This window comes from Puma concolor, chromosome C1 (genome assembly GCF_028749965.1).
Source record: "Puma concolor isolate L17-30 chromosome C1, mPumCon1.1.hap2, whole genome shotgun sequence".
Lineage (NCBI taxonomy): Eukaryota > Metazoa > Chordata > Mammalia > Carnivora > Felidae > Puma > Puma concolor.
This window is the reverse complement of record NC_141674.1, coordinates 8,979,178-9,002,065: the sequence shown is the minus strand read 5'-3', so window position 1 is coordinate 9,002,065 and position 22,888 is coordinate 8,979,178. Positions and strand designations below refer to the sequence as shown.

General features: G+C 57.2%; 1 protein-coding gene across 1 annotated transcript in view; it reads right to left on the bottom strand.

Annotated features, from left to right (window-relative positions):
• Positions 1-691: 691 nt before the first annotated feature.
• TNFRSF1B (TNF receptor superfamily member 1B) overlaps positions 692-22,888 on the bottom strand; it is a 33,231-nt gene continuing 11,034 nt past the window's right edge. The window contains exons 2-10 of the mRNA XM_086715704.1: positions 17,095-17,194; positions 15,599-15,727; positions 14,787-14,936; positions 14,237-14,330; positions 13,591-13,829; positions 12,984-13,061; positions 12,002-12,033; positions 5,592-5,799; positions 692-2,667 (exon numbers count right to left, since the gene is read on the bottom strand). Of these exons, the coding sequence (XP_086571830.1) occupies positions 2,387-2,667; positions 5,592-5,799; positions 12,002-12,033; positions 12,984-13,061; positions 13,591-13,829; positions 14,237-14,330; positions 14,787-14,936; positions 15,599-15,727; positions 17,095-17,194 (1,311 nt within the window). The 3' untranslated portion in view covers positions 692-2,386. The remainder of the gene's footprint in view (positions 2,668-5,591; positions 5,800-12,001; positions 12,034-12,983; positions 13,062-13,590; positions 13,830-14,236; positions 14,331-14,786; positions 14,937-15,598; positions 15,728-17,094; positions 17,195-22,888) is intronic.

Below are 22,888 nucleotides of genomic sequence, written 5' to 3'. Positions count from 1 at the left end.
CTGCTCTAGGGTAGGGATAGGGTAGAGGGCGGGGCTGCAGGAGGAGAGGAGTCCCAGGAAATCACCAAGAAAGAAGAGGGTAGTGCTGGGGGAGTGACAGTGGCCCAGGAAAAAGGGTGAGTGATCTAGAGGTCGGATTAAGGAATTCAAGGGCCTGGGTCTCCCTCCCCTCCTGGCCTTTCCATGTGCCTGCAACCTCCTCCCCACCCTTTGTTCTGGAAAACGGCTCACACCTCAGAAACAGATCAAAGGTCACCTCCAGAACCCTCCCGTGGCGGTTCTCTGAGCTGCACCTCCCCTGTCCCCAAGCTCATCTGAGCACCCTGTGGCGGGCCTCATAGATGTCACCACACTGGGGCCTCCTGGAGGCCAGAACCTTACTCCCTTAAGTGAGCAGGGGGGGCTGCATGTGGACAAGAAGATCTGCAGCGACCCCAGTTAACCCCAAGAGCAGGCTAAGGACACTGAGGCGACAGGGCATGTGATGAGGGCATATTCAGAGGCCAGCTGAGTGATTCGGAGCCTGAGAGAGCAGCCAGGCTCTCAGCAAGGACAGCTATGCTTCTGGGGGTGCTTCTCAGGTCCTGTCAGCGCAGTGGCCAAGGCAACGTCTCCCCCTACGCGCTGGTGGCGGGCAAGTAGGACCACGGACAAACCCCAGCTCAGACCCGAAGCCAGAGCCAGGAGTCAATGCGTAACAAACAAAAGGTTTATTTCCAAGCAGGAACGCTGTCCAGTATACGGTGCAAACTCTTGTCTTGGGATCCACACAAGCCTGGGAACTGAGGTCACATGCAGAGAGGTCTCCTTCCAATTCAGAGCTTCCCCAGGAAATGGCAGTGAGGCCTGAGGCCCTCCCAGGATGGTCCACCAGAGGGCAGACACGCTCCATTGCCACACGGCGTCCAATGTGGGCAGAGACCCTGGCCGGTCGAGGCAGTAGAATATCCTGACTCTAGGGGAATCCGGATTTTCTGGAAAGCTGTTACTTTCTCTTGATGGTAATGACTGGACTCTCCTACCTTCCAAAAGTTCAGCTGCCAAGTTCAAGTCCAGTGGAATTTTTCAACAAGGGATCCGAGTCCCTGGGCCCCAACTGGCTTCTCCAGGAGTCCCGTCTTCCTTCCAGAATCCAGTCAAGGCCACACGTGTCCACGCTCTGCGGGGCTCTGGGGCATGTGTCTGGGGGAAGCGGACTGACTTTTTAATGGAAAAGAATCCTTTGACAAAATTGTTGGTTTGAGCTGCTTCAGGCAGGACATTCAACCCAACAACATGGTTACACAGACCAACAGCACATGACACAGACAGACAGACAGACAGACACATACACACACAAAACTGGCTCTCAGCATCTCACATCCACTCGAGATCATGGCAGGCACAATACCCAAGTGGCCCCGTGGGTTTCCCTGGGGCCTGGGACTCCAGGAACAGTGAAGGGGGTAAGGGGAGGAAAAGCACCTCCCAGGGAGGCAGAGGAAGGTCCAGGCTGAGGTAGGAGGAGAGAGATGGCTGTGGGGAGCCTCAGTCATCTCCGGTTCCTGAAATTCCCTGATAGGAGGTGTGGCCTTGCACCGGAGCTATAGGTAAATCGGGAGTGAAGGTCAAAAGCAGAGAACAGCAAACTCTCGAGATCGGCTTTGTCGTTTCCTTGGCTTGTTTGCATGCGTGGTGGGGTTTTGTTTTGCTTTTTAATTGCCCCATGTTTCGGTTAGAGGTCTGCCATCTTGTCCAAGCCACAATACTCGCGCAGGTTGCTGGGCTGGGCCCTCAGGGTGTCTCGTTTTCACATCATTGTTCAAGAGGTGAAGCTGGCAGGAATAGATTTGGAGGTGGTGCAAGGTAACTGGGGGACCCCTGTCCCCATCAGGGGTGGCCGCCCCCTCCTGAATAGAACCATCCGATCGATGACATCCCCCTCCCCGCCCCCGCTGGGAGCACCCTGCAGTCTCAGCATTTCCGGCTAAAGCACTGCCCCTTCTCCGTGGATGACTCACACAGAGTCCCTCTTCCCCGGGATGCTGGGGCCTCCCAGGAAGCCAGAGCTGGGAAGCGTCCAAGGATAAAAAACAAAATAAGGGCTCCAGAAGCCCAATTCACAGGGCCAGCTGGAGGACAGCTCTCAGAGAGGCAGGCGCCGGCCCCAGGCTGCCCGGCACGTGCATGTCAGCCAGCCTTCTAGAAGGAAGCACACCGTGCAGGACGGGTTTTCCACGATTCTCCCTGCCTCACCCTTCTGCCAGCAGGTGAGAGGAAGGCTGAGGCTGCGAAGGCCACTAAAGGAATTTGGCCCAGAAAGAGCCAGAGTCCTGGGGGGTGGGGGCCCAGAAGGACCAGGGAACAGCCACCTCGGCCGTGACACAACTCATGCCAGCCAGTCTGGCTAACTGGGCTTCATCCCAGCATCAGGCACACCAAGGGGCAGGGGCTTCTCCTCTGGGTTCTCCAGCAGAGTCTCCGGGGCCCCCGGCTGAGACTGAAAAGGGCATTCTTCCTTGGAGAAGGGGACCTGCTCGTCATTTGGGGAGCCGGAGGAGCTGGCATCCACGTCCCCCATCGTGTAGCTGGCCTGGGAGGCGCACTGAGAGCCATGGTCGGAGGCGCTGCACACATTCACGATGCATGTGACGTTGACCTGGGTCCCGTGGCTGCCAGAGGAAGGCTCTGTTGAACACAGGATGGGGGAGGGCAGCGAGTCAGGGGTCTGCAGGGGGATGTCTTCGCAGTCTGTCCCCTGCCCAAGAGACAGATTAAGACAAGAGGGTCAAGAGCACCGGGCGAAGAGCCTACAGGCCACGGTTCTAGCCCAGCTCCGCCATGTGATCTTGGGCAACTCAACCTTCATTGCCTGCATTTCCAGTGTCCTCATCTGCCAAGTAATTCCCAGCCCAACTCACCCTGTAGGTGGGAGGAGCCAGTTCACAAAGCAGGGGAAGGTGCTCCAGGAACAAAACATGCCCCCACAGAGATTCAGAGAGGTGAGCAGGGGCAGGAAGTACACGGGACAGAACAGTGATCAAGCGACCAGGGTGAGTTACTTTCCCCTAAGTGCGGGAAGCCTCCACAGTCCTGACCAAACCAACTCTGGAAAGGCGACAGCCTTCTGTCACTGGCCCCTTATCTGTGTAACATGAAAAAGACATCAAAGGGTTTGGAAATTGCTCCTTTGTGGAGAGGAAACACTGAGCCTGATCGTTTCTTTTGCCCCAAATCTTTCTCCTCCGGGTAGGCCTGCCTCTGTGATTTCCTAAATCTGGGATTCCAGAATGCGGTAGGGGTGGTTTGTCCTCACCACTGAGGCCAGGATATCTGCCTACTTTCCGGCCCACCTGCTCGCCCAGCCCTGGGGGCATCTGAGTTTCCCAGCTAGTTGGTGAGGGACTGAATGCTGGATAAGCTGAGAGGGGACACGGGATAACCCCTCCAAGAGTGAGAGCTGTCCCTGTTTTTCCTGCAGGGACCTGCCAAGTCCCCAAACACGTGTGCTGTCTGGGGTGCGTGGGGAGGGCCGGACGGACATTCGCTTCCAACTCCAGGGAAGCCTGGAAGGAGGATGGGGCCAGTGAGCTGCTGTGTTCAGAACAGCCCCAGACAGGCCAGGGGAGGGAGGGCTGAACTCATGGGGCCTCAAGGAAATTTCCACCCTGAGCCTCCATAGCACCCAAATGTCACCCAGTCACCGTGGCCTTTGCACATGGTGAATGAGACATTGCAGGGGTGGATGGGGGACTACAAGGGGGCACAGCCACACGTTCCACAGGAGAGAGAGGTGACTGGGTGGGAGGAGAGAAGGGGAGAGTGCGGGTGACACCAGAGAGTCGGGTGGGGAACAGAGAAGTGGCAGGGTGTAGGAGGGGTGGGCAGACTCCCTCTCTCTCTGCCCCACCCCCCAAAAATAAATAAATAAAACATTAAAAAGGAGGCTGAGGAGAAGGAGGAAAAGGAGGAGGAGGAGGAAGAGAAGGAGGAGGAGGAGGAGGAGGAGAAGGAGGAGGAGGAGGAAGAGAAAGAGGAAGAGGAGGAGGAGGAGGAGGAGGAAGAGAAGGAGGAGGAGGGGGAAAAGAAGGAGGAGGAGGGGGAAGAGAAGGAGGAGGAGGGGGAAGAGAAGGAAGAGGAGGAGGAAGAGAAGGAGGAGGAGGAGGAAGAGAAGGAGGAGGAGGAGGAAGAGAAGGAAGAGGAGGAGGAAGAGAAGGAGGAGGAGGAGGAAGAGAAGGAGGAGGAGGAGGAAGAGAAGGAAGAGGAGGAGGAAGAGAAGGAGGAGGAGGAGGAAGAAGGGGTGGGCAGACATGGTCAAGGGGCCAGGATGACTGCAGGAGAGGTGTCACCAGGAAATCAGAAAGATGAAACCAAGAGTTGGACAAAGACCAGGGGTTTGTATTTGGAGTTCCGCTCCCTCATTCGACGAAAGTTTAGGACCACGGGCTACGTCTCTTCCTTGGGGAGCTCTTGGGCTGGGTGGGGGCGCTGACGAGACATCGCACTGGTGAGGGGAACACGGCGGTGGGGGCGCCTCCGTGCAGGGGGCAGCCGGGGCAGGAGCGGTCCTGAGGGAGGGAGCTGTCCCACAATCAGGTAGGAAGAGATGTTGCAGCCCTGCCAAGGGGATGCTGGGCTCATCTCCGGATGAGGAAACTGAGGCAGGGTTAAGGAGCCTGTTCGAATCCTCACGGCACCAGAGCGGTCAGGAGGGCATCCGGGAAGGACCCGAGCGCACCGTCATTCCTTGACCTCCCGCCAGCCTGGGCGAGAAGGACAGACGCAGGCCAGTGGGCTTTGCCTGTCGCTACAAAATACACCAAGGAAGCCCCAGGCTTTCTGGACCCCTGTCACAGACCGGGTCCAGGGCAAAATGTATCCTGTGTAAATGGGGCCTGGGCTTCTCCAGCACCCACGACGTCCCCACAATCCTGACCCTTCAGGTCCAAAGGACTGGGCAGTGGCCCACAGTGAGTGGAGCCCTAAAGACACCATTTATTCATCCAGAGTTCCACCCCAGGGCTCTGGAACCTGGAAGCCCAGGGGGTATTCCTGGCTCTTCCGTATACTAGCTGTGTGGCCCTGAACAAGCTCTTCAACCTCTCTGGGCCTCAGTTTCCCCATCTATAAAATATAATAAGTCTGAATATAACACTATAATACTACATGTTATCTAATAATATATACTATGCGATAAGCATTATACAATATGTAATAATTGTGTGAAAATATGATATCAATATATAATATTATGTTACATATTATGTATTATAATACCAGGCAGGGAAACTCCCTTCCTGGCTATCGGGGACTCGAAGAATAAGCTGGGATTGTCTAGAAGGGAGGGTGCTCCTGGTAGAAGAACTCACGTGGGCAGAGGTGGGAGAGATTTGGCAGGTTCAGAGAAACGAGAGAGGTTTGTGGCCCAGTGCTGCATCTGACGGGGAGAAGAGGCTGGGGGGCGAGCCCAGGCTAGTCACACAGTCATTCCAATGCCCTGCTAGGAGCTCAGGCCTTGCCCTACGGGGGAGGCCCAGGAGGGGCCGGCTAAGCCAGAAACCAGGAAGAGCCATGACGCGGGGGGTGAAGCCAGATGGGCTCCCCCATCCTACCTGAGTTGCTGGAGCTGGCCCAGGCCTCCCCAGACCCGGCGGCCTTCTCCGTGCCTGGTGCGGGCAGCCGGGTCCCGGTGGGCGCCCTCCCGTCTGCGGTGCTGCCTGAGCTCTCCAGGGAGCTGCTGCTGGAGCTGGGCGCTGTGGTCAGCAGGTGCTGCTGCTCGGGGCCGGGGGCACTTCGGGCCTTGTCAGCAGGCAGGTGAAGCTGGACAGGCAGGAGAGGAGCAAGAGCAGTCAGCCCATCAGCCGGCTCGTCTTCCTCTCCCTGCTCACACCCGTGCACCCTTCTGCACCCCCGTGGCCTCAGCACCCTCCCAGTTTACACAGCGCTTCTGCCCACACCTGCACCTGCTTTCCACACACGGCGCTTTCGGGATGCGGGATTCTGCGTGATTTCTGTGATTAGCATTTGTATGCTCCCATTGGAGCGGGAGCCCTAAGAGGGTGGGACTACTCACCAAATAGTCCTGGAGGTGGGGTAAGATTTCCATCCTCATTTCGCATAAGGAAACAGAGGCCCAGAGGAGAGTGGCTTTCCTAAGGTCACCCCAACAGCACAGGGTGATGTGGTCCAGCCTGGCGGCCAAGAGCACGGAACCACACCCACGTGGGTACAAAATCATGACTCCACCACTTATTAGCTGTGTGCCCTTGGACAAGTTACTTAACCTCTCTGTGCCTCCTTTCTTTCATATATCAAGGGGGAGTTATAAGCCGACCTCCCAGGGCTGTCACAAAGATTCAATGGCTGGATATTTGTAAGGTGCTCAGGACAGGGCCTGTTACACCGTAAAGCTCCACACAAGGGTTTGTTAAATCAGGCGGGGGGTGGGGGGTGGGGTGGGGGTAAACTAGTACCATGAGTCAAATCTGGCCTGCTACTGTTTTTGTACAGACAGCCTGTGAGCCAAGAAGGGTTTTTACATTTTTTAAATGATTGAAAAAAGTGTTCAAAGAATGATATTTTGTGACACGCAAAATTACGTGCCCTTTACGTTCTAGCGCCCATAAATGCAACTGTATTGCAATACGGCCACTCTCGTTGGTTGATGTACAAATCTGTGGCGGCTTCCTTGCTACCACGCCAGGTTTCAGTAGCTGCAACAGAGACCATACGACCAAAAAGCCTAAAATATTTACTGTCTGGCCCTTCACGGAAAACGTTCACTGGCCCTTGTATTCAATCCATCATTCCAGAGTAGACAGCCCTTTTATTTAGAGCCCTGGGCCACGCTGGGTCAAGAACCCTTTCCAGATTCTATTCCCCAAGCCTGCTCTGTGACTAACTCCTAATAAGTTTTCCCCACAGAAGAACATAACTAACACCGACAATAATAATAAGGTATTAGCTGATATCTGCCATTCAATGCCAAGCACTGAGCCGAAGTCCTTCTAAAACACTATATTGATACTTCTAACAGCCCAGTGTTTGCAGATGTAGCAACCGAGAACCAGATAGGTTGAGTTATTTGCCTGAGGTCACACAATTAGGACATGGTAAGGTGGGCTAAAACCCTTGACAGCTTTCCCAAGTGTCTGGGTTTTCAAGGTCTGGAGGCCCAAGACAAGGTACCAGTTTCCACGTATTCCTGCTTGGGGAGCACCCAGAAACTCCACTCAGAGCCTGTCGCCTGCCCACACCAGCTGAATAGGCACCCAAGCCTTTGCCTCGGGGTCCCGGGCGATTGCTAGATCCCAGGAAGAAAGGAGACAGAAGGGGCCACGTTCTCACTTGCTGCCCTTGGCCCCTGGACCAGTGCAGGATGAGAGGGTCCCGGGGGGAATGAGGACCAAAGCAAGGGAAGGGCTGGTGGGACATGGCCTAGTAAGGTAAGAGGGAAGGCCTTTGCCATAGGGGTGGAGGCATGTCGGGTCCCACTCCCCAGGAAAGGCCGACACCCCTTGGCCTCCAATCCCAAGCGCTCTCTGAGCAGTCCACTCTCTGGCCAATCACTACGGCCACCCAGCCCCTGCCCCGCCCACCAAGGCTACAGCCTCTCCCACAGCTGAGCCTGCTTCGGTCATCAGGACGGAAGGATCTTCTTTGCAAGCTGTCCCTTGAAGCCACAGAGTCCTAGAGAGGGTGAGTCCCTGGCTCAGCATCACAGCCGGTCTGGTCTGTGGTGGAGGCGGAATGAGCCCAGATCCGTGTAGCAGAGATGCTGGCTTCCCACTGCGTCCTGCCTCCCTTGTTCACGGCCCCGGGCTTTGGAAGGATGGAGGGCATCTCAAGTTCAGGCTGAACCTTTGCCCAGGTGGTCTGATCTAGGCTACTGGACTGCACTCCTACCCTTGCTCTGCACTTGGACAGGCAGGGGAAGGAGGGACAAGAGGGGCACCCAAATGTCATTCCTTAAAACCCCAAAGAAGGGGCTTTGGGGAGCCAGTCTCCTGCTGCTCTACTTGTGGCTGGGGCTGGGCAGAGCAGGAACCCCCAAAGGTCACGATCTGCCTCCTTCCCTCCTTCTCTCAAAGCCACAAGTTGCAAAGTTCAGGCAGGCTCTGAGTGGGGCAGATGCATCCTTGAGTCCTGTTCCTTGGGCTGGGGCCCCAGTGAGGGGGAGTACGGAGGAAGCTCACTCAAAAACCAGGATTCCAGCCTGCTAGCCCCCCAGCATGCCCAGCCCCCAACATGGCCAGAGGCAGGGACTCTGGCAGAGTCACCAGCCAGGTCCTTCCACGTCTGCCTGTGTGTGTGTGTGTGTGTGTGTGTGTGTGTGTGTGTGTGTGTGCTCATGAGGCTCACACCTCTGTATGCACAGGTGTGGGGGGGGGGCAGGAGGTAAAACATCACACACACTTGTCTGTGTGTGTAGGAGCACGTGTGAGGGCACGTGCTGGGGGTGGTGAAGAGAGGCTTGTGTCTCTGGCCACTCTCATTAGCTGTGTGACCTAGGGAAAGTCACTTAACTTCTCTGAGCCCAAATTTTATTTCCCAAATAAAAACCGGGGCAATAATCATGCTGTCTGCGTGTCAGCACGGCTGTGAGACGAAGCAATGCACGAGCACACACGCTCGGCACCTCCCAGGTGCTCAGTCTCGTTGTTAAACATGAGCCCACGTGTGAGTGTGTCCGTGGGAGTGACTGACTGTGGGTGAGCTCACATACGTGGGTATGCTGGCCTTGTCCAAACAAAGGGAGGCCACCGTCCGGCCATGCATTGGAGTCACTTCCGCAGCAGGAGGGGTGGGAGGCGCTGGGTCTCCCCCCTCCCAGCCCCAGCAGCCCAGGTCTGGAGCATGACCCGGTGGCCTCTCAGCAGGGGCTTCTGCCCACCAGCTGAGTGGACGCAGGCTAAGCATGACAGGGGCAAGGGCGGGAGCCTGGGCACTGGAGGGCACCTAGGAAGACGCCCACCCCGTGAGCTCAGGCCCTGCTGGGGGATAAGGGCAAAGCCTGCAGATTCAGACTGGGTCTCGAACCCGGGTTATGCCCCTTACCTAGTGGTCTAAGCTTAACATGGGTAGCTGACCCTCGCTCGGTCTCAGGGTCCTCATCTGCACAATGGAACTGGTTCTAGTGCTTGCCTCACAGGGGTGCGTGAGGGTTCGGTGGCAGGGGACAGGCAAAAGGCCTGGCGTGGGGCTCAGGAGCAGCAGGCTCACACGCTTCCTCCCAGCTGCACACTCAGCAAGCTCCTGGCAGCTTGAGACCGGCCATGGTGGGAGCAAATACCGCAAATTCGAGCTCGGGTTTTTGGGTTTTTTTGTTTTTTTTCCCGCCCAGAGAGCCGATTACCAGCACACCACTGGGCGCGATACTCAACCACACTCTGCAGATAATTGGGCTACACTCAGTGAACACGAAACTCCGTGAACGGAAAGGGGAAGTTAGAGGCTGCTGGGGCCACACCCGAGACACCCTCAGCGCACGGAGTATTGGGAAACCCTGGGTGGGGAGACAGAATGTGGTAGTGAGGCTGCTGGGTGTGTTGGCTCTCAGTGCCACCCGGCAACAGCTGTCAGCATCGCTGAACTGAAGCCAGAGAAAAAGGAAGCAGTGGCATTTGCACGCTGGAGGAAGGAGAAATGGTTTGAACCTCCAAACCAGAACGTGCATCTGCTGAAATACTGCAGGGCAGGTCAAAGAGCACTGGGCCAGGGGTCCAGAGATACACTGCTGTATGGCCTGGGACAAGCCGCTTTCCCTCTCTGCACCTCTTCTCTTGCCCGAGGGGAGATCGGTCTCTAGTCCCTACCAAGTCCGACTCCCTGTGTAAACCCTGGGCACTGGGCCACCAAGGGCTGAGCTTCTTCCCTCGCACAGCAGTTCTCCATCAGGGGCAAGTCTGTCCTTCCTCCAGGGGACATTTTGCAGTATCTGGAGGCATTTCCGGTTGCTGGTCCTGAGAAATGGTGCTCCCGGCATCTGGTGGGGGGGGCCGGTGATCTTGCCAAACAGCCTCCAATGCAGGGGACAGCCCCCCCGTGACAAACAATGATCTGGCCCCAGGTATCAAAATTGCTGAAGTCAAGAAACCTTGCCCCAGCAGGACAGGGGACATGGAGGGAGTGCCTCAGACTCTGTTTCCCCATCTGTAAAGTGGGTAAAAATTCTGCCCTGCCTACCAGGCACGGGGTTGCAGCAAACACTGTGTCCTAGCTCACCCCGCACCCGTTTCCAAGTCCTGTCCCTCCCCTCCTCCACCACAGAGGCTGGGAAAGCAAAGCGCCCCCTTTTCTAGCCCCCCCTTGCAACTAAGGGTGGTCCCCATGACACCACTCTGGCCAATGAGAGGGAAGGAGAAGCCCACTCAGGGCTATGAGCGTCTGATTTCCTGATAAAAGGCACCATCAATGGCCTGGCCGCTCTCTTTCCCGTCTTTTTCCTGCCTCAAACCTGAAGGCCACATGCAAAGTGGGGCCCACTATCTTATGATATAAGGCCACAAGCAAGAGAACAAAGGCCAACCTTTGTTGGCCGACCTCACAGGATGCAACCCAACTGTTCCAGCAGCTGTCAGCCCCCCGAACTCTGGGTTGCAAGAAAAGCCCCTTTGCTTTAAGTCATCCTTAAGTTTTCGGTCACTTTCAGGCAAAGGCCTTCCTGATAAGAAACTGATGAACTACTGTGTCAGTGGTCTGTCTCTAACAAAAGTCCCTCACGCACCCTAATTTATAAAAAAAAGAAAGGAAGGAAGGAAGGAAAGAAGGAAGGAAGGAAGGAAGGAAGGAAGGAAGGAAGGAAGGAAGGAAGGAGAAAGAAAGAAAGAAAGAAAGAAAGAAAGAAAGAAAGAAAGAAAGAAAGAAAGAAAGGAAGGAAGAAAGAGAAAGAAAGGAAGGAAGAGAAAGAAAGGAAGGAAGGAAGAGAAAGAAAGAAAGAAAGAAAGAAAGAAAGAAAGAAAGAAAGAAAGAAAGAAAGAAAGAATGAATGAATCGGGGCACCTGGGTGGCTCAGTCAGTTAAGCGTCTGACTTCGGCTCAGATCACGATCTCACAGTCCGTGAGTTTGAGCCCCACGTGGGGCTGTGCGCTGATGGCTCAGAGCCTGGAGCCTGCTTCAGATTCTGTGTCTCCCTCTCTCTCTGCCCCTCCCCTGTTCACACTCAGTCTCTCTCCCTCAAAAATAAAGAAACATTAAAAAAATGTTTTAACTGGGGCACCTGTGTGGCTCAGTTGGTTAAGCGTCCGACTTCCACTCAGATCATGATCTCGCAGTTCGGGAGTTCAGGCCCCACATCGGGCTCTCTGCTGACAGCTCAGAGCCTGGAGCCTGCTTCTGATTCTCTGTCTCTCTCTCTCTCTCTCTCTCTCTCTCTCTCTCTCTCTCGGCCCCTCCCCCACTCACACTCTGTCTCTGTGTCAAAAATAAATACACGTGAAAAAAAATTTTTTTTAAAAAGGATCAAAGGTGAGCTGCTTTGATCGAAGTGGAGAGCAGGGCCCAGGGTCTGGGACCCAAACTCCCGCCTCTACCTCAACCCCAGAGACGACGCCAGGCCCTCTTTGGAAAACCAGGGTACCCCAGCGCGGCTCCACGGGGAAGCGCTCTGTGAAGGTCACGGACAGCCCGCCAACTGTTGCCGCTGAGCGAATGGCACTGCCCTGCAGGCTGGGCTGAGCAGACATTGTTTCCTTCTGACGGCGAGGACACGGAGTCATGCGCCATTTCACATCTGCCCGCCGTCACACTATGCGTCCGTGACCACGTGCCTGCCGCTGACACCGCCAGCGCCCTGTGCTCTGACGGTGCCCTTCACACTCGCAGCCTCTTTGAGCCCACGGAGGGCTGCCTAACCCCCAGGGACAGACACAGGCTGGCCCTTCCTCGGCCTCCCAGGGCTGCGCACCCTCAGACACCGGACAGACCAACCCCCAGAATGCACCAGTGCCCGTGGGCACGACATGGCCCACCAGTAAGGAGACTGGCGAGGAGGAGGAGGGGGAGGGCAGAGGGGGTACTCACCACTTTGGCTTCTTGTAGACAGAAGGGCTTCTCTGCAAAGAAGAGAGAGGCGACAAGTCAGGGAGCATGGCTTCCTCAGGCCACACCTGCTCTAACTAGGAGGGCAGCATGGGGCCCAAGCGGAACCAGCCAGAGCAGGCCCGGCCCTGGGGGCTGTGCACAGTTGCCCTCCCCAACTCCCCAGACGGCCTGACCGTGTCCCACCCCCTCTGCCACGCTCAACCATTCTCTGGCGTCCCCCTATGTGCTCACACCGTGCCTTCTCCTCAGCGTGCCTTTTCTTTCCTACACACGTCTGCCCGTGGAAATCTGACTCAGCTCAGATGCCACCTGCTCCAGAAGGCCTGACTCCCCCGGGATTTCCAGACACAATCCTAGACTCCCACCCCCTTGGACAGCTCTGTGGCATCTTGCCTTCTTTAAAGGTGTTTTTTTTCTTTTTTTTTTTTAAAGTTTATTTTTGAGAGAGAGGGAGGAAGGGAGAACACAAGCCGGGGAGGGGCAGAGAGAGAGGGAGACAGAGGATCCAGAGACGGGCTCTGCACTGTCAGCACAGAGCCTGATGAAGGGCTCGAACTCAAAACCATGAGATCATGACCTGAGCCAAAGTCGGACGCCAAACCGACTGAGCCACCCAGGTGCCCCGCATCTTGCCTCTTTAGTAGGTAAGTTAGTGGCACTGCCTTCTACCCCAGGCTCTGAGCTCCTACAGAACAGGGGCTGCCCTATCCAGCTGTCTGACCCACAAAGCTATGCCCAGCACTGGACTGACCGGAGGCACCCCAGAAAATCTTCCTAAACAAACGGATGAATGAATGAATGAATGAATGAATGAATGTGTCCTGAACAAATGCTTGAATGAATGAATTATGAATCTGTCCTGAACAAATGGATGAATGAATGAATGAATGAATGTGTCCTGAAGAAACGGATGAATGAATGAAAGAATGAATGCATGAAAGAAAAAGGAATGAAAACTTACTTTTTTTCTGGGTCATAATGACACATTTCACCAGCCCTATGATCACCAGACCCAAGGTTGTCACAGCCACAATCAGTCCTAGAAGAACAAAAAAGAAAAGCTCCAAACAACTACAGAAAGCAAACTCAAACATACCAGGGAGCCAGGCAGCTAAGTCAGTGACCAAACACGTCTGGGATGTCACAGGAGGGGCAAGCCTGACTCTCAAATTTAATCACAAGACAAATAACCAAAAAATCTGACCAAACAAGACATGTCTATTGGCCACATCCAGCCCCAGGGTCACCAGTTTGAGACCTCTGGCCTTGAGGTAGTCCTAATCCCAGAAGGGAAGCCCATGGGGTGACCTGGCCCACCCCAGCGGCTAATGAGTTCATCAGAGAAGGCAACCAGGAAACCACCTCTGCCTGCAAATAAAACGCAGACCCTGCCTCTCCCACCCGGGCAGTTCTTCGTGACAGCACCAGGTCTTGGAAGAAGACAAGCCTCGTCACTCGCCTCCCAGAGCAGAGCAAAGGGTGCAGCCTGCAGGGGGCTCTCAGAGAGACTCGGAGCTCGAACAGGGGAAGGGACGCAGGGAGGCTGAAGGAGCCCTCCTGGGACTTACCAATGAGGAGAGAGATGTCGCCCGTGCTGAGCCCTTCAGCTGGGGGGGTTGGGACCATCACGAACAGAAGGGAGGTGCTAGGGGCCGTGTGAGGGCCTGGAGTCGGCTCCACTTGCTGGGATAGTGTAGACGCTGGCTGGGACGTGGGGGCTGGGCGTGGGGCCATCCTCAGGGTAGGAGGCACAGATGCGCAGACGGCATCCATGGTTGCATTGCCAGGGATGGCCACTGAGCCACAGCTGAGGGAGGAGGAGGCTTGGTCAGGGCACAACAGAGGCCTGAGGACTCAGCATGGCTGGGCTCACTCATGGGAGCCAGGAGGGAGGAGAGAGTATTCGTGCCACACGACCCCTCAGAACCGCCCCTGTCTGTCCCCTCCCTACCTCTCCCCATGCCCCCCCCCCCCCCCCAGTGCTGACTGCCAGGGCAAGGATGCCACTCACCTGCTGTCTGTGCTGGGCCCCACCCACCCACTGTAGGATAAACCCACCCAGGAGCTGAACAGGGGTTTGGCAATGCCTCCACCCGAGGGAACGAATGCGGGGATTTCAGGCACCATGGCATGGACAGTCTGTGCTCTAGACCCCACGGTCGCCCAGGGACTGCCCTCCCTGCTCCTCCAGAACCAAACGACCCAGCCACTCACATCCGGTGGGGCCTGCAGGCATCTGTGGACGACGTTGTGTCGGAGAACGTCCCTGGGCCACAGGGAGCACACACCACATTTGACGTTGCAGTTCCTTCGAGGAAAAATTGGAACCCGTCGCCAACTCAAATACTTAGCAGAACAACTGGGCCTTGGCACAAGAGTCCCGGGGGAAGTCTGAGGGGCCTACGGACCTCCGTCTTCACCTCCATCCCTTAAAACACACAAGTGTGTGTGCACGTGCCCACTGGGCCGAGGTTGACGGTTAACCAAATCTAGTAACTTCCTCGTCTCCGGGGTCATGTGGGTTCATCTTCCGTGGCACCACCCTATTTTCCAGTAACCCTGGGCTTCAGCTGACCCATCTCTGGATCCCCAGGGCCTAGTGCACAGTAGGAGTCTAATCTGGCATGCCGGAGGAAAGGAGGTAGGGGGAAATGGCGGGCAGCTGGCCACCACTGCTGACATTCCCGGGCTGAGCTGATGGGTTGGTGCCCATGAAGGAGAGGCCCAGCGGGGTCCCCAAGGCCCACTGGCTCCAGCCCCATACCTGGCCTGGCCACGCCGAAGCCCGGGCGGCACCTGTGCAGGGGTGCACACAGCCGACACCCTTTCTGCCTCTTCAACGTGCAGTACCAGCCCGGCCTGCAGGTGCAGACGCGGTTCTGTTCCGGAGTGCAGGCCTGAGTCTCCACTTGGTCTACGAGAGCGAGAGGGCAACCCAGGGTTATTACCGCCTCCGCCGGCCCTGCCCACCACCGTGCCCACCGCGTCGCCCAGCCAACCCGCCACCCACAGAGAGCTCTGGTCTCCAGCAGGCTGGTGGACCGCCCCACGCCCCAGCACGGGGCAAAAAGAACACTGGCCACGCAGTGCCAAGGCCCGCGGTCTCGCGGGCACAGTTCTCTCATGGCTGCCCTTGGCCTGCCTGCCCATGGGGCCGTGAAAGGGGATCTGGTGACAGAAGATGAAAATGCTGTTGATGGGGCACCTGGGCGGGTTAAGCATCTGACTCTCGGTTTCGGCTTGGATCACGATCTCATCATGGTTTCGTGCGTTCGAGCCCCATGTCGGGCTGCACGCTGACAGTGCAGAGATCACTGGGGATGCTCTGACTCCCTCTCTCTCTGTGCCTCCCCCACTCACACTGTCCCTGTCTCTCTCAAAATAAATAACTAAACTTAAAAAAAAAAAAAATGCAGTTGGTAAACAGGGAAGGGCTGTACCCATACAGCCCCAGGCTCCGGAGCACGAAAACACCTGGCCTGGGGTAATCCTAGCCAACTTTCAGTCAAAGGGGCTGGGCTGCACAACGGTCGGGGGAAGGTGTCAGGGCCCAGCCCCGGCTCTGAGCCCACTCACCAGAGGTGCAGCGGGAGTCACAGCTCAAGCACTCGTTCACCCAGTTCCAGAGCTTGGTGTAGGTGCTGTCCTCGCAGCGGGCACACACGGTATTTGAGGTCTCGGTGCACAACGACTGTGCATGGTAGCCTGAGAAAGCAAGGGCCAGAGGTCAGTGGGGTGGGAGCTCTGCCAGGGCCCCGGGCTCATCCACCGTTCCCCAGAGCCCCAGCGTCTTAAAGCCTGGCTGGGAAGGCTCTTTGAAAGGGTTCCAAGTCCTTCACCGAGTCATCCAACATCTTGCAGGTCCCAGCTGTCACTCCATCTCCAAACCCCTGATGCTCATAAAATACTTTTCCCTCTGCTCTTTCCAGATGCCTGGGATTCCGCCAATGGGACTGCCTGTTACTGGTCAATCACACTTTAGCGAGAACTGGTTTTCGAGCTCCTTTCTTCTCGATAGCTACAATTCTCTTTACCTGTGGGTGTGAACTAGCAGTAAGCCGACAGTACAAATGTAGTCCCTGGTCTCCTGCCAAGGATGAGGACATGGGACTTGTGGGCCTAGAGAGAAGGCATGCCAGGAGATAGGACAACATCAAAGCAAACCATTAAGGAGTTTCTCTCTTGAGCCTTGAGCCCTATCCTGCCATCTTCACTGCTGTGCTAATCCAGTAACTCCTTACGGGGACCCTGCCAATTAACAGAAAAAGAGTCACTTGTGAGGTCTCTTAAAATGGCTGTGGGAGATGACAGGTACACATGTGCCTGCGCACACCTCAGGCTAATGGCTCAGGGGCCCTCCAATGGCTCCCTAGCTTCCGCAGAATAAAATCTAAACTCCTTACCATGGCTCCTGCCAACTCACTCACTCTGGGCCACACACTGGCCTCACTGGTCCTCAAGTTCGCCAAACAGGCTCCTACCTCAGGACCTTTGCACTTGCTATTTCCCCAACCCAACAGGCTGTTTCCTGTACATTTGGACAACTCACTCCTTCACCTCCTGCATGCCTCTGTCCAAGTGTCAGCTCTTCAGAGAGGGTGTCAGACTCCCTGACCACTCCATATAAAACAGCAGGCCTAGTCCATCTGTCTCCACTGACTTTACCCTGCCTTGTTTTCTTCACAGCATTTACCCTCTGATGGGACCACATGTCTGTTTCCTCTGTTGGTTTGTCTGTGCCTCTATCAGATGCAAAATCCATGAGGGTGAGGATTTTCTCTGCCCTGTTCTCTGCCCTGCTCTCCGTTGTATTCCCACCACTTAGAACGGCACCTGACACTTAGCAGATGCTAAGCAGAGAAAGGGAGTTGGGAATTCTGCCAGGAAGAGGGAACAACATGTGCAAAGGCCCTGAAACAGGAGGCAGCGTGAGGCCAATTCATGGAACTAGAAGGAATGCGGTAAGAATTGAGCGCCGTGACCCTACCCCACTCCAAGCCCCCCCCCCCCCCCGCCGCCCGCCACACACCCTCTCCAGCGGGTCAGGGCCCCAGTGGCCACCCCTTACTTACCAGGCTGACACTTGCTACAGCACATCTGGGTCCTCTCATCGAAGTATTCTGTCAGTTGGCATGAGCTTCCAGGCTCCGGAACGTAGGGGAGTAATGCAACCTGGAAGAGGGAAGGGAGGGACAGCCATCAGCATGGCCACCCCTGGACTGTCACACTTAACACCCATATCCCCATCCTGTGGCCTGCAGGTGTTTGGCCCTCTCCCTGTTGCGGCTCTACTGACGTGGGGACTTCTCCCTTCGAGGGAAAGGTAGGAGAGTTTCTGCCTTCTCTCACTGCCTCTTCTTCTTCCCTCAGTGTAGCACACTCACGTCTGTAGGCGGGGGCACTGAGCCAGCTGGCCGGAGCACGGGGCTAGCCCCTACCACTCCTGGGGGGCGGATGTGAGGCACCAAAGCCAGTGGCCTCAGTCACAGAGAACCACAGTGCCCAGCACAAGAGGGCCCTCTGCCTAGGATTCCTCCTATTCCTTCCTGCACCTGGGAATCACCCCTTCATGTTCCTGGCTGAATGCTGCCTCCTCTGAGAAGCCCTCCCTGACTCCCCCAGGCTGTGTCCGATTCCTCCTCCTCTGGGCTCTCTCGGAACACTGGATAGGGCCCCTTCTAACAGCCAGCTCATTGTGCTGAAACGGGGATACCTACTTGTCCTGCCACGTGGGCGCGTGCATACACACACACACACACACACACACACACACACACACACACACCATAAGTGTCTGCAATGCAGGGGACAGAAACAACGGCCTCATCATCTCTAGACCCTCAGCCTCCAGCACGGGATGCTCGCAGGGTTGGGGCTCAGTAGGTGAATGGTTGTCGATGACCAACAATGACAAGTTACCATGCGTTGAGCACCTATGGGGCGCCAGGTGCTCTAGTGAGCAGGTGCTGCTGCTCTCCACTCAGAGCCCCTTTTCCCAGCAGGGCACCCATTCCCCAGCTGCCCTGGGTGCTGCCTGGTAAGGGCTCCGGCCTCCAAGTGGGACTGACAGAGCCCTGCCCCCCTCCCCCCCCCCCCGCCAGGGATCGGGCTGCAGGGAAGCTGCACGTGGCCCTCCCCTGCTCCCTTCACAGCACCGCTGGGGGTTGGGGGCAGGGGCACGACTGGCAGAGCCTGGGGAAGCCAGACTCTTGGCCGGGTCCTACATGGGGGATGAGCAGCCCCGGGGAGCAGCCCCAGACCCACCCTGGCGGCACACCGCTTAGTGCCAACACCTGGAAGCCATGGGAGGGGGCAGGGGTGGGGGAGGACCCCCCCCCAAAAATCCCTGTTTCTCTCTTCTCAGCAGGCTCCCCCTGAAGGCTTCCCCGCACGCACCCCACCCTGAATAGTCACTGGGACCCAACATCCCGACCCCCTCCCCCAGGGTGCCTGGCACACATGGCTATGCCAACCCCCACCCAAGACGGGTGCCCTCCGAGCCCGGGGTCGGGGGTAACTCTTTGCTATGACCCCAGGGCCTGGCACGTAGCAGGTGTTCAGGGGTCACTAATCTAAGCCGTGGTCTTCATGACATCTTTCCTCAAGGGGTCCAATCCAGCACCATGGCCACGAAGCATAAACATGGGTGCAGACACCTGCCCCCGAAGCCCACCCTCCACCCTGGGGCCAGTGCCAAAACCCCTCAAGACAGGCTGGGAAAGACACGGGCGGCTGGCAGGGGAAGTGGGAACCATCCTGCACAACACAGAGCCTAAAAAAGTAACTTCCACCCCATCTGGACTATAAGCTTACATGCCCACAGTTGCTCATGTCGGCGCACGCACACACACACACATACACACACACACACAGTCCTTCTTCCCTCCCCGTCCGGTCCTAGAACAGGCTGCCAGGTACTGGACAAAAGACGAAGCAAGCCTCCTTATCAGGTCTCCTCGAGGTTGGGGGTGAGGCTCACTGTCAGCGTCCAAAGCATCTGGGGGCAGGGGCACGCAGAGCAGACCCCGAGATCAAAGGCTAGGGGAGCCCCTAAACCAGAGGAATCCTACAGCCGCCTCTGCACACTCCATTCAACTGTGTACTAACCCCAGCGAAGGGCCTGACTGTCCCCCACGGCCCCCCACATGGGCCCTCCCTGAGCGCCCCCCCCCCGCCCCCGAGGCAGCTGCCCCGAGGGCAGGGAGGGCTGCACCTCCTTCTCACCCCGGCAGGGTGGCTGGCACAGGTCTCATGGACCCTCCCCCCCCCCCAGCACAGCACACTGTGGGCTTCTTCCCCACATGGAACCTCAGCAGTAATAGGGAAGCCCCTCACTCACGCAGGGCTGAGAGCCACAGGGCCCGTGAGGCTCCTGATGGCAGAGAGAAACCCTCACCCTCCCAGGGAAGCTCCTGTGGTGCAGCCGGGGGAGGCCTGCCCTGTCTGGGGGGAGGATTTCCTGTCAGGGTTCAAAAGGCCTGATGGGAAAGGGCCCTGCCTTGGCCAAGTCTGTGCTCTCTCCACCCACAGGCCAAGGGTTCCTGGATGTAGGCAGACAGCGGGACCCCCATAGCCCCCAGGCCACTGCCCGGAGGCCTCCCCTCCGGGGCCTCTTCCTGTCAGAATCTGGTTATAAACACCCTTCCCTGCACTTCCTCCTGCCGCTCTGTGTGATTCCAGAGCCCAGGAGCTGGCGGTTGGCAGAAGAGGTCAGCCCTCCCTTGAGCAATCTTAAAGCCTGTTTATGTTCTCGGACAGAGGGAAAAAAAACAAAACAAAGAAAAAAATCCAACAACCACAGCCCCGTCATGGCTAAACAATGAGGAACAGAAAGCCCCTCTGCAGAGTGGGACAAAAGGTCACTCCCTCTACTGCGGAGCTCCCAGAGCAGAGGCCCGGCCAAACCACAGCCCTGGGAGCCAGGCCTCAGTCACCTCAGGGGCCACATGGGCCAGGGGTCTCTGGATGGCCCCAGAAGGTGGCAAATGGTCTCTGGGAAACCCAGGGCTGTGGAAGCTTCTGGATCCTTGGGCTGGTATTGGGGAGGCTCAGATCCACATACACCCACCCACAGGGGAGCTCTGACATTTTAAAATGAGGAAATAAATTGGATATGACTCAATTTACTCAGCAGTTTAGCCAACCCAATCTTTCAAAACACTGCGTCCCCAGGTGAAAATCTGGAAATCACTGATGACTGTTAACCACTCACTTACAGGCGCTGGGTGGCTCAATCCGTTAAGCGGCCGACTGCGGCTCAGGTCATGGTCTCACAGTTTGTGAGTTCGAGCCCGGCATCGGGCTCTGCCCTGACAGCTCAGAGCCTGCTTGGGATTCTCCCTCTCTCCCTCTCTCTCTGCCCCTCCCCCCCAAAATAAATAAACTTTAAACAACCCACTCATTTAAACAGGCAGGCAATCTGTGACTCAGTGTGGGGATGGGGGACGGGAGAAAATGGATGATGGATGGATGGAAGGACAGATGAATGGATGATGGAAGGATGGACGGGATCCGTAAATAAGAGGGAGAGGAGATAACATGAAGGAAGAGAGGGAGGAGGAAGGGCAGACTTGGCTAACATAATGTATGAGGTACAGAGATTGTGCGAAATGGAGACAGAGCAGCAAAGCCACCTCCCTGGCCTTCTAAAGGCTCCAGGCCATCCCAGGGCGTGGCTGGTGCCAGGGTGACACAGGACTGTGCACAAGGAGGCCACGAGGGTCCCCCGCTCACCTCCTACAGGCTTCAGAGCTGCGTCACCACATCAGGGTCAGCTGCTTCATTTCCTCTGCTCAACATGTGCCTCCCTCCACCCAGGACAGAAGAAACCCGCGGAACGGGGCCCCTCACACCCGCTGTCTCCCAGGTGCAGCTGCACGTGCCAGATCTGCGGTCCCGCAGTCTCCCCACGACGTTCACAGACGCTCAGAGGCGAGGTGACGTGTCTGAGGCCACGGCACAAGAGCCCCGCTCTTTGCTCCTCCTCTCCCACCTCTCTTCTCCTCTCTTCTCTTTTTTTTTTTTTTTTTAACGTTTATTTATTTTTGAGATAGGGAGAGACAGAGCATGAACGGGGGAGGGTCAGAGAGAGAGGGAGATACAGAATCGGAAACAGGCTCCAGGCTCCGAGCCGTCAGCACAGAGCCCGACGTGGGGCTCGAACTCACGGACCGCGAGATCGTGACCTGAGCCGAAGTCAGATGCTTAACCGACCGAGCCACCCAGGCGCCCCCACCTCTCTTCTCTTGGGGAGGTCCCCAGAACACGGGACCCAAGCGTCCCTTCCCCTCGACACAGACCCGGGGCCTCAAGTGCCTCCCAAACTCAGCACACCCTCCCACCACGTGGCCTACATCACTCTTCCAGCTTCTCGGCTTTGGCCCTTTGAGGAGGAAGGAAAACCACGGGATATTCACGAAGCACCTACTACGAGCCAGGCCAGGCGGCAGGCGCTTCACGGAAGCCAACTTCCACCCCCCAAAGCAGGGGGGCGTGTGCCCATCTCACAGCTCAGGGAGATCAAGTCATTTGTCTAAGGTCATCCAAGAAGGATGGGGCGGAGCAGGGATGTGACTCTTGCTCTGGTCCTGCCGGAGAAATCTCTGTCCCCTCCTCAGGACGGCTGACAGAGCCAGGTCCTTGGATCTGCCCTCCGCCTTGGTCCCCGAGCCACCGCAGTGCCACCAGCTCCTACGCACCCACCTCCGTGCCAAGCCGGACCTTCGGCCCTGGCTCACATGGGCACACAGGTTCTATCTTTCCTCGGGCTCTCTTTCTCTCACACACACATGCCTCTCCAGCACCGGGGACCCCTCTCAGCCTCGGGCCAACAATCTCTGACCTCAGGTGACCACCCAGGAACCTCAGACCAGGCCGGTCCTCCACAGCAGGCAGGGACGTTCAGTGCCCGAGACCTGGCTCGTCCCAGAGCCGCCTGAGTCACCGGGCTCCGGAGAGGACCCATCCTCAGGCTGGCGGCAGAGGCTCGAAGGTGGCAGGAGCTTCAGACGCCATGTCAGCAGCCCCCCCATTTAATGGTGGAGGAAGTCAGGGACGAAAGTGGACACGGTCATTCACTCGGCAAACAGTACTGAGCACTTGCTCCCTAGGTGCTGGGCATTACTGCACCGACCCCGCCCCAGTCTCTGCCCCTCCCGGGAGCAGGAGGCACCGCCTCTCTGATCCCTCATTCATTCACCTGGTGAGTCGGAAGTGCCTCTTCCTGCCCGCTGCCCCCTCCCCTCCCGACCTCCCTCCCTCTGTCACCCTGGAGGAGCCCCACCGACCAGAGCCCAGAGCGGCCACGGCTGGGGGAGGGGACACCAATTCAAGGTGGACCCCTCACTGGGGTCACCAGCCAGAGAGCGGCAGGCCAGGGCAGCCTCACCGGTCTGAGATGGAGTCCGTGCCCTCGCGGGGAATTGGGCAACCCTTGCACGGATGACTTCTGTCCTTCCCGCTCCTGGAGCCGGGCCCGGCCCCGTGTGTACCCCAAGGTGGCGGCCCTCGATTTCTTCTATTTATAAACAGTGAGAGAGAGGAAGGGAAAGCAGGGCAGGACCGGGGAAGGAGAAGCTGTGGCCGCCAGGATGGCGTCATCTGAGAGTACCAAACTGGGGACGGAGCCTTCTGCCCTTCCTGCCACCGTGAGCGCAATCGATGCCTTTGGGGTCTCCGGGGCCTTTTCATTTTCTGGAGACCCCTCCCCCCCGCTTTAGATGCCAGTACCCTTGGGAAGGGGTCACTCTCCCAGCCTCCACTGGGAGCACCGCTGGGAGGGAGAGGGCGGGGAGGGGAGGAGGGGGGAGGAGGTCACAGGGAGAAGCGTCAGGCTTCGGGGAGGAGCACGTGCCTCTCAAAGCTACC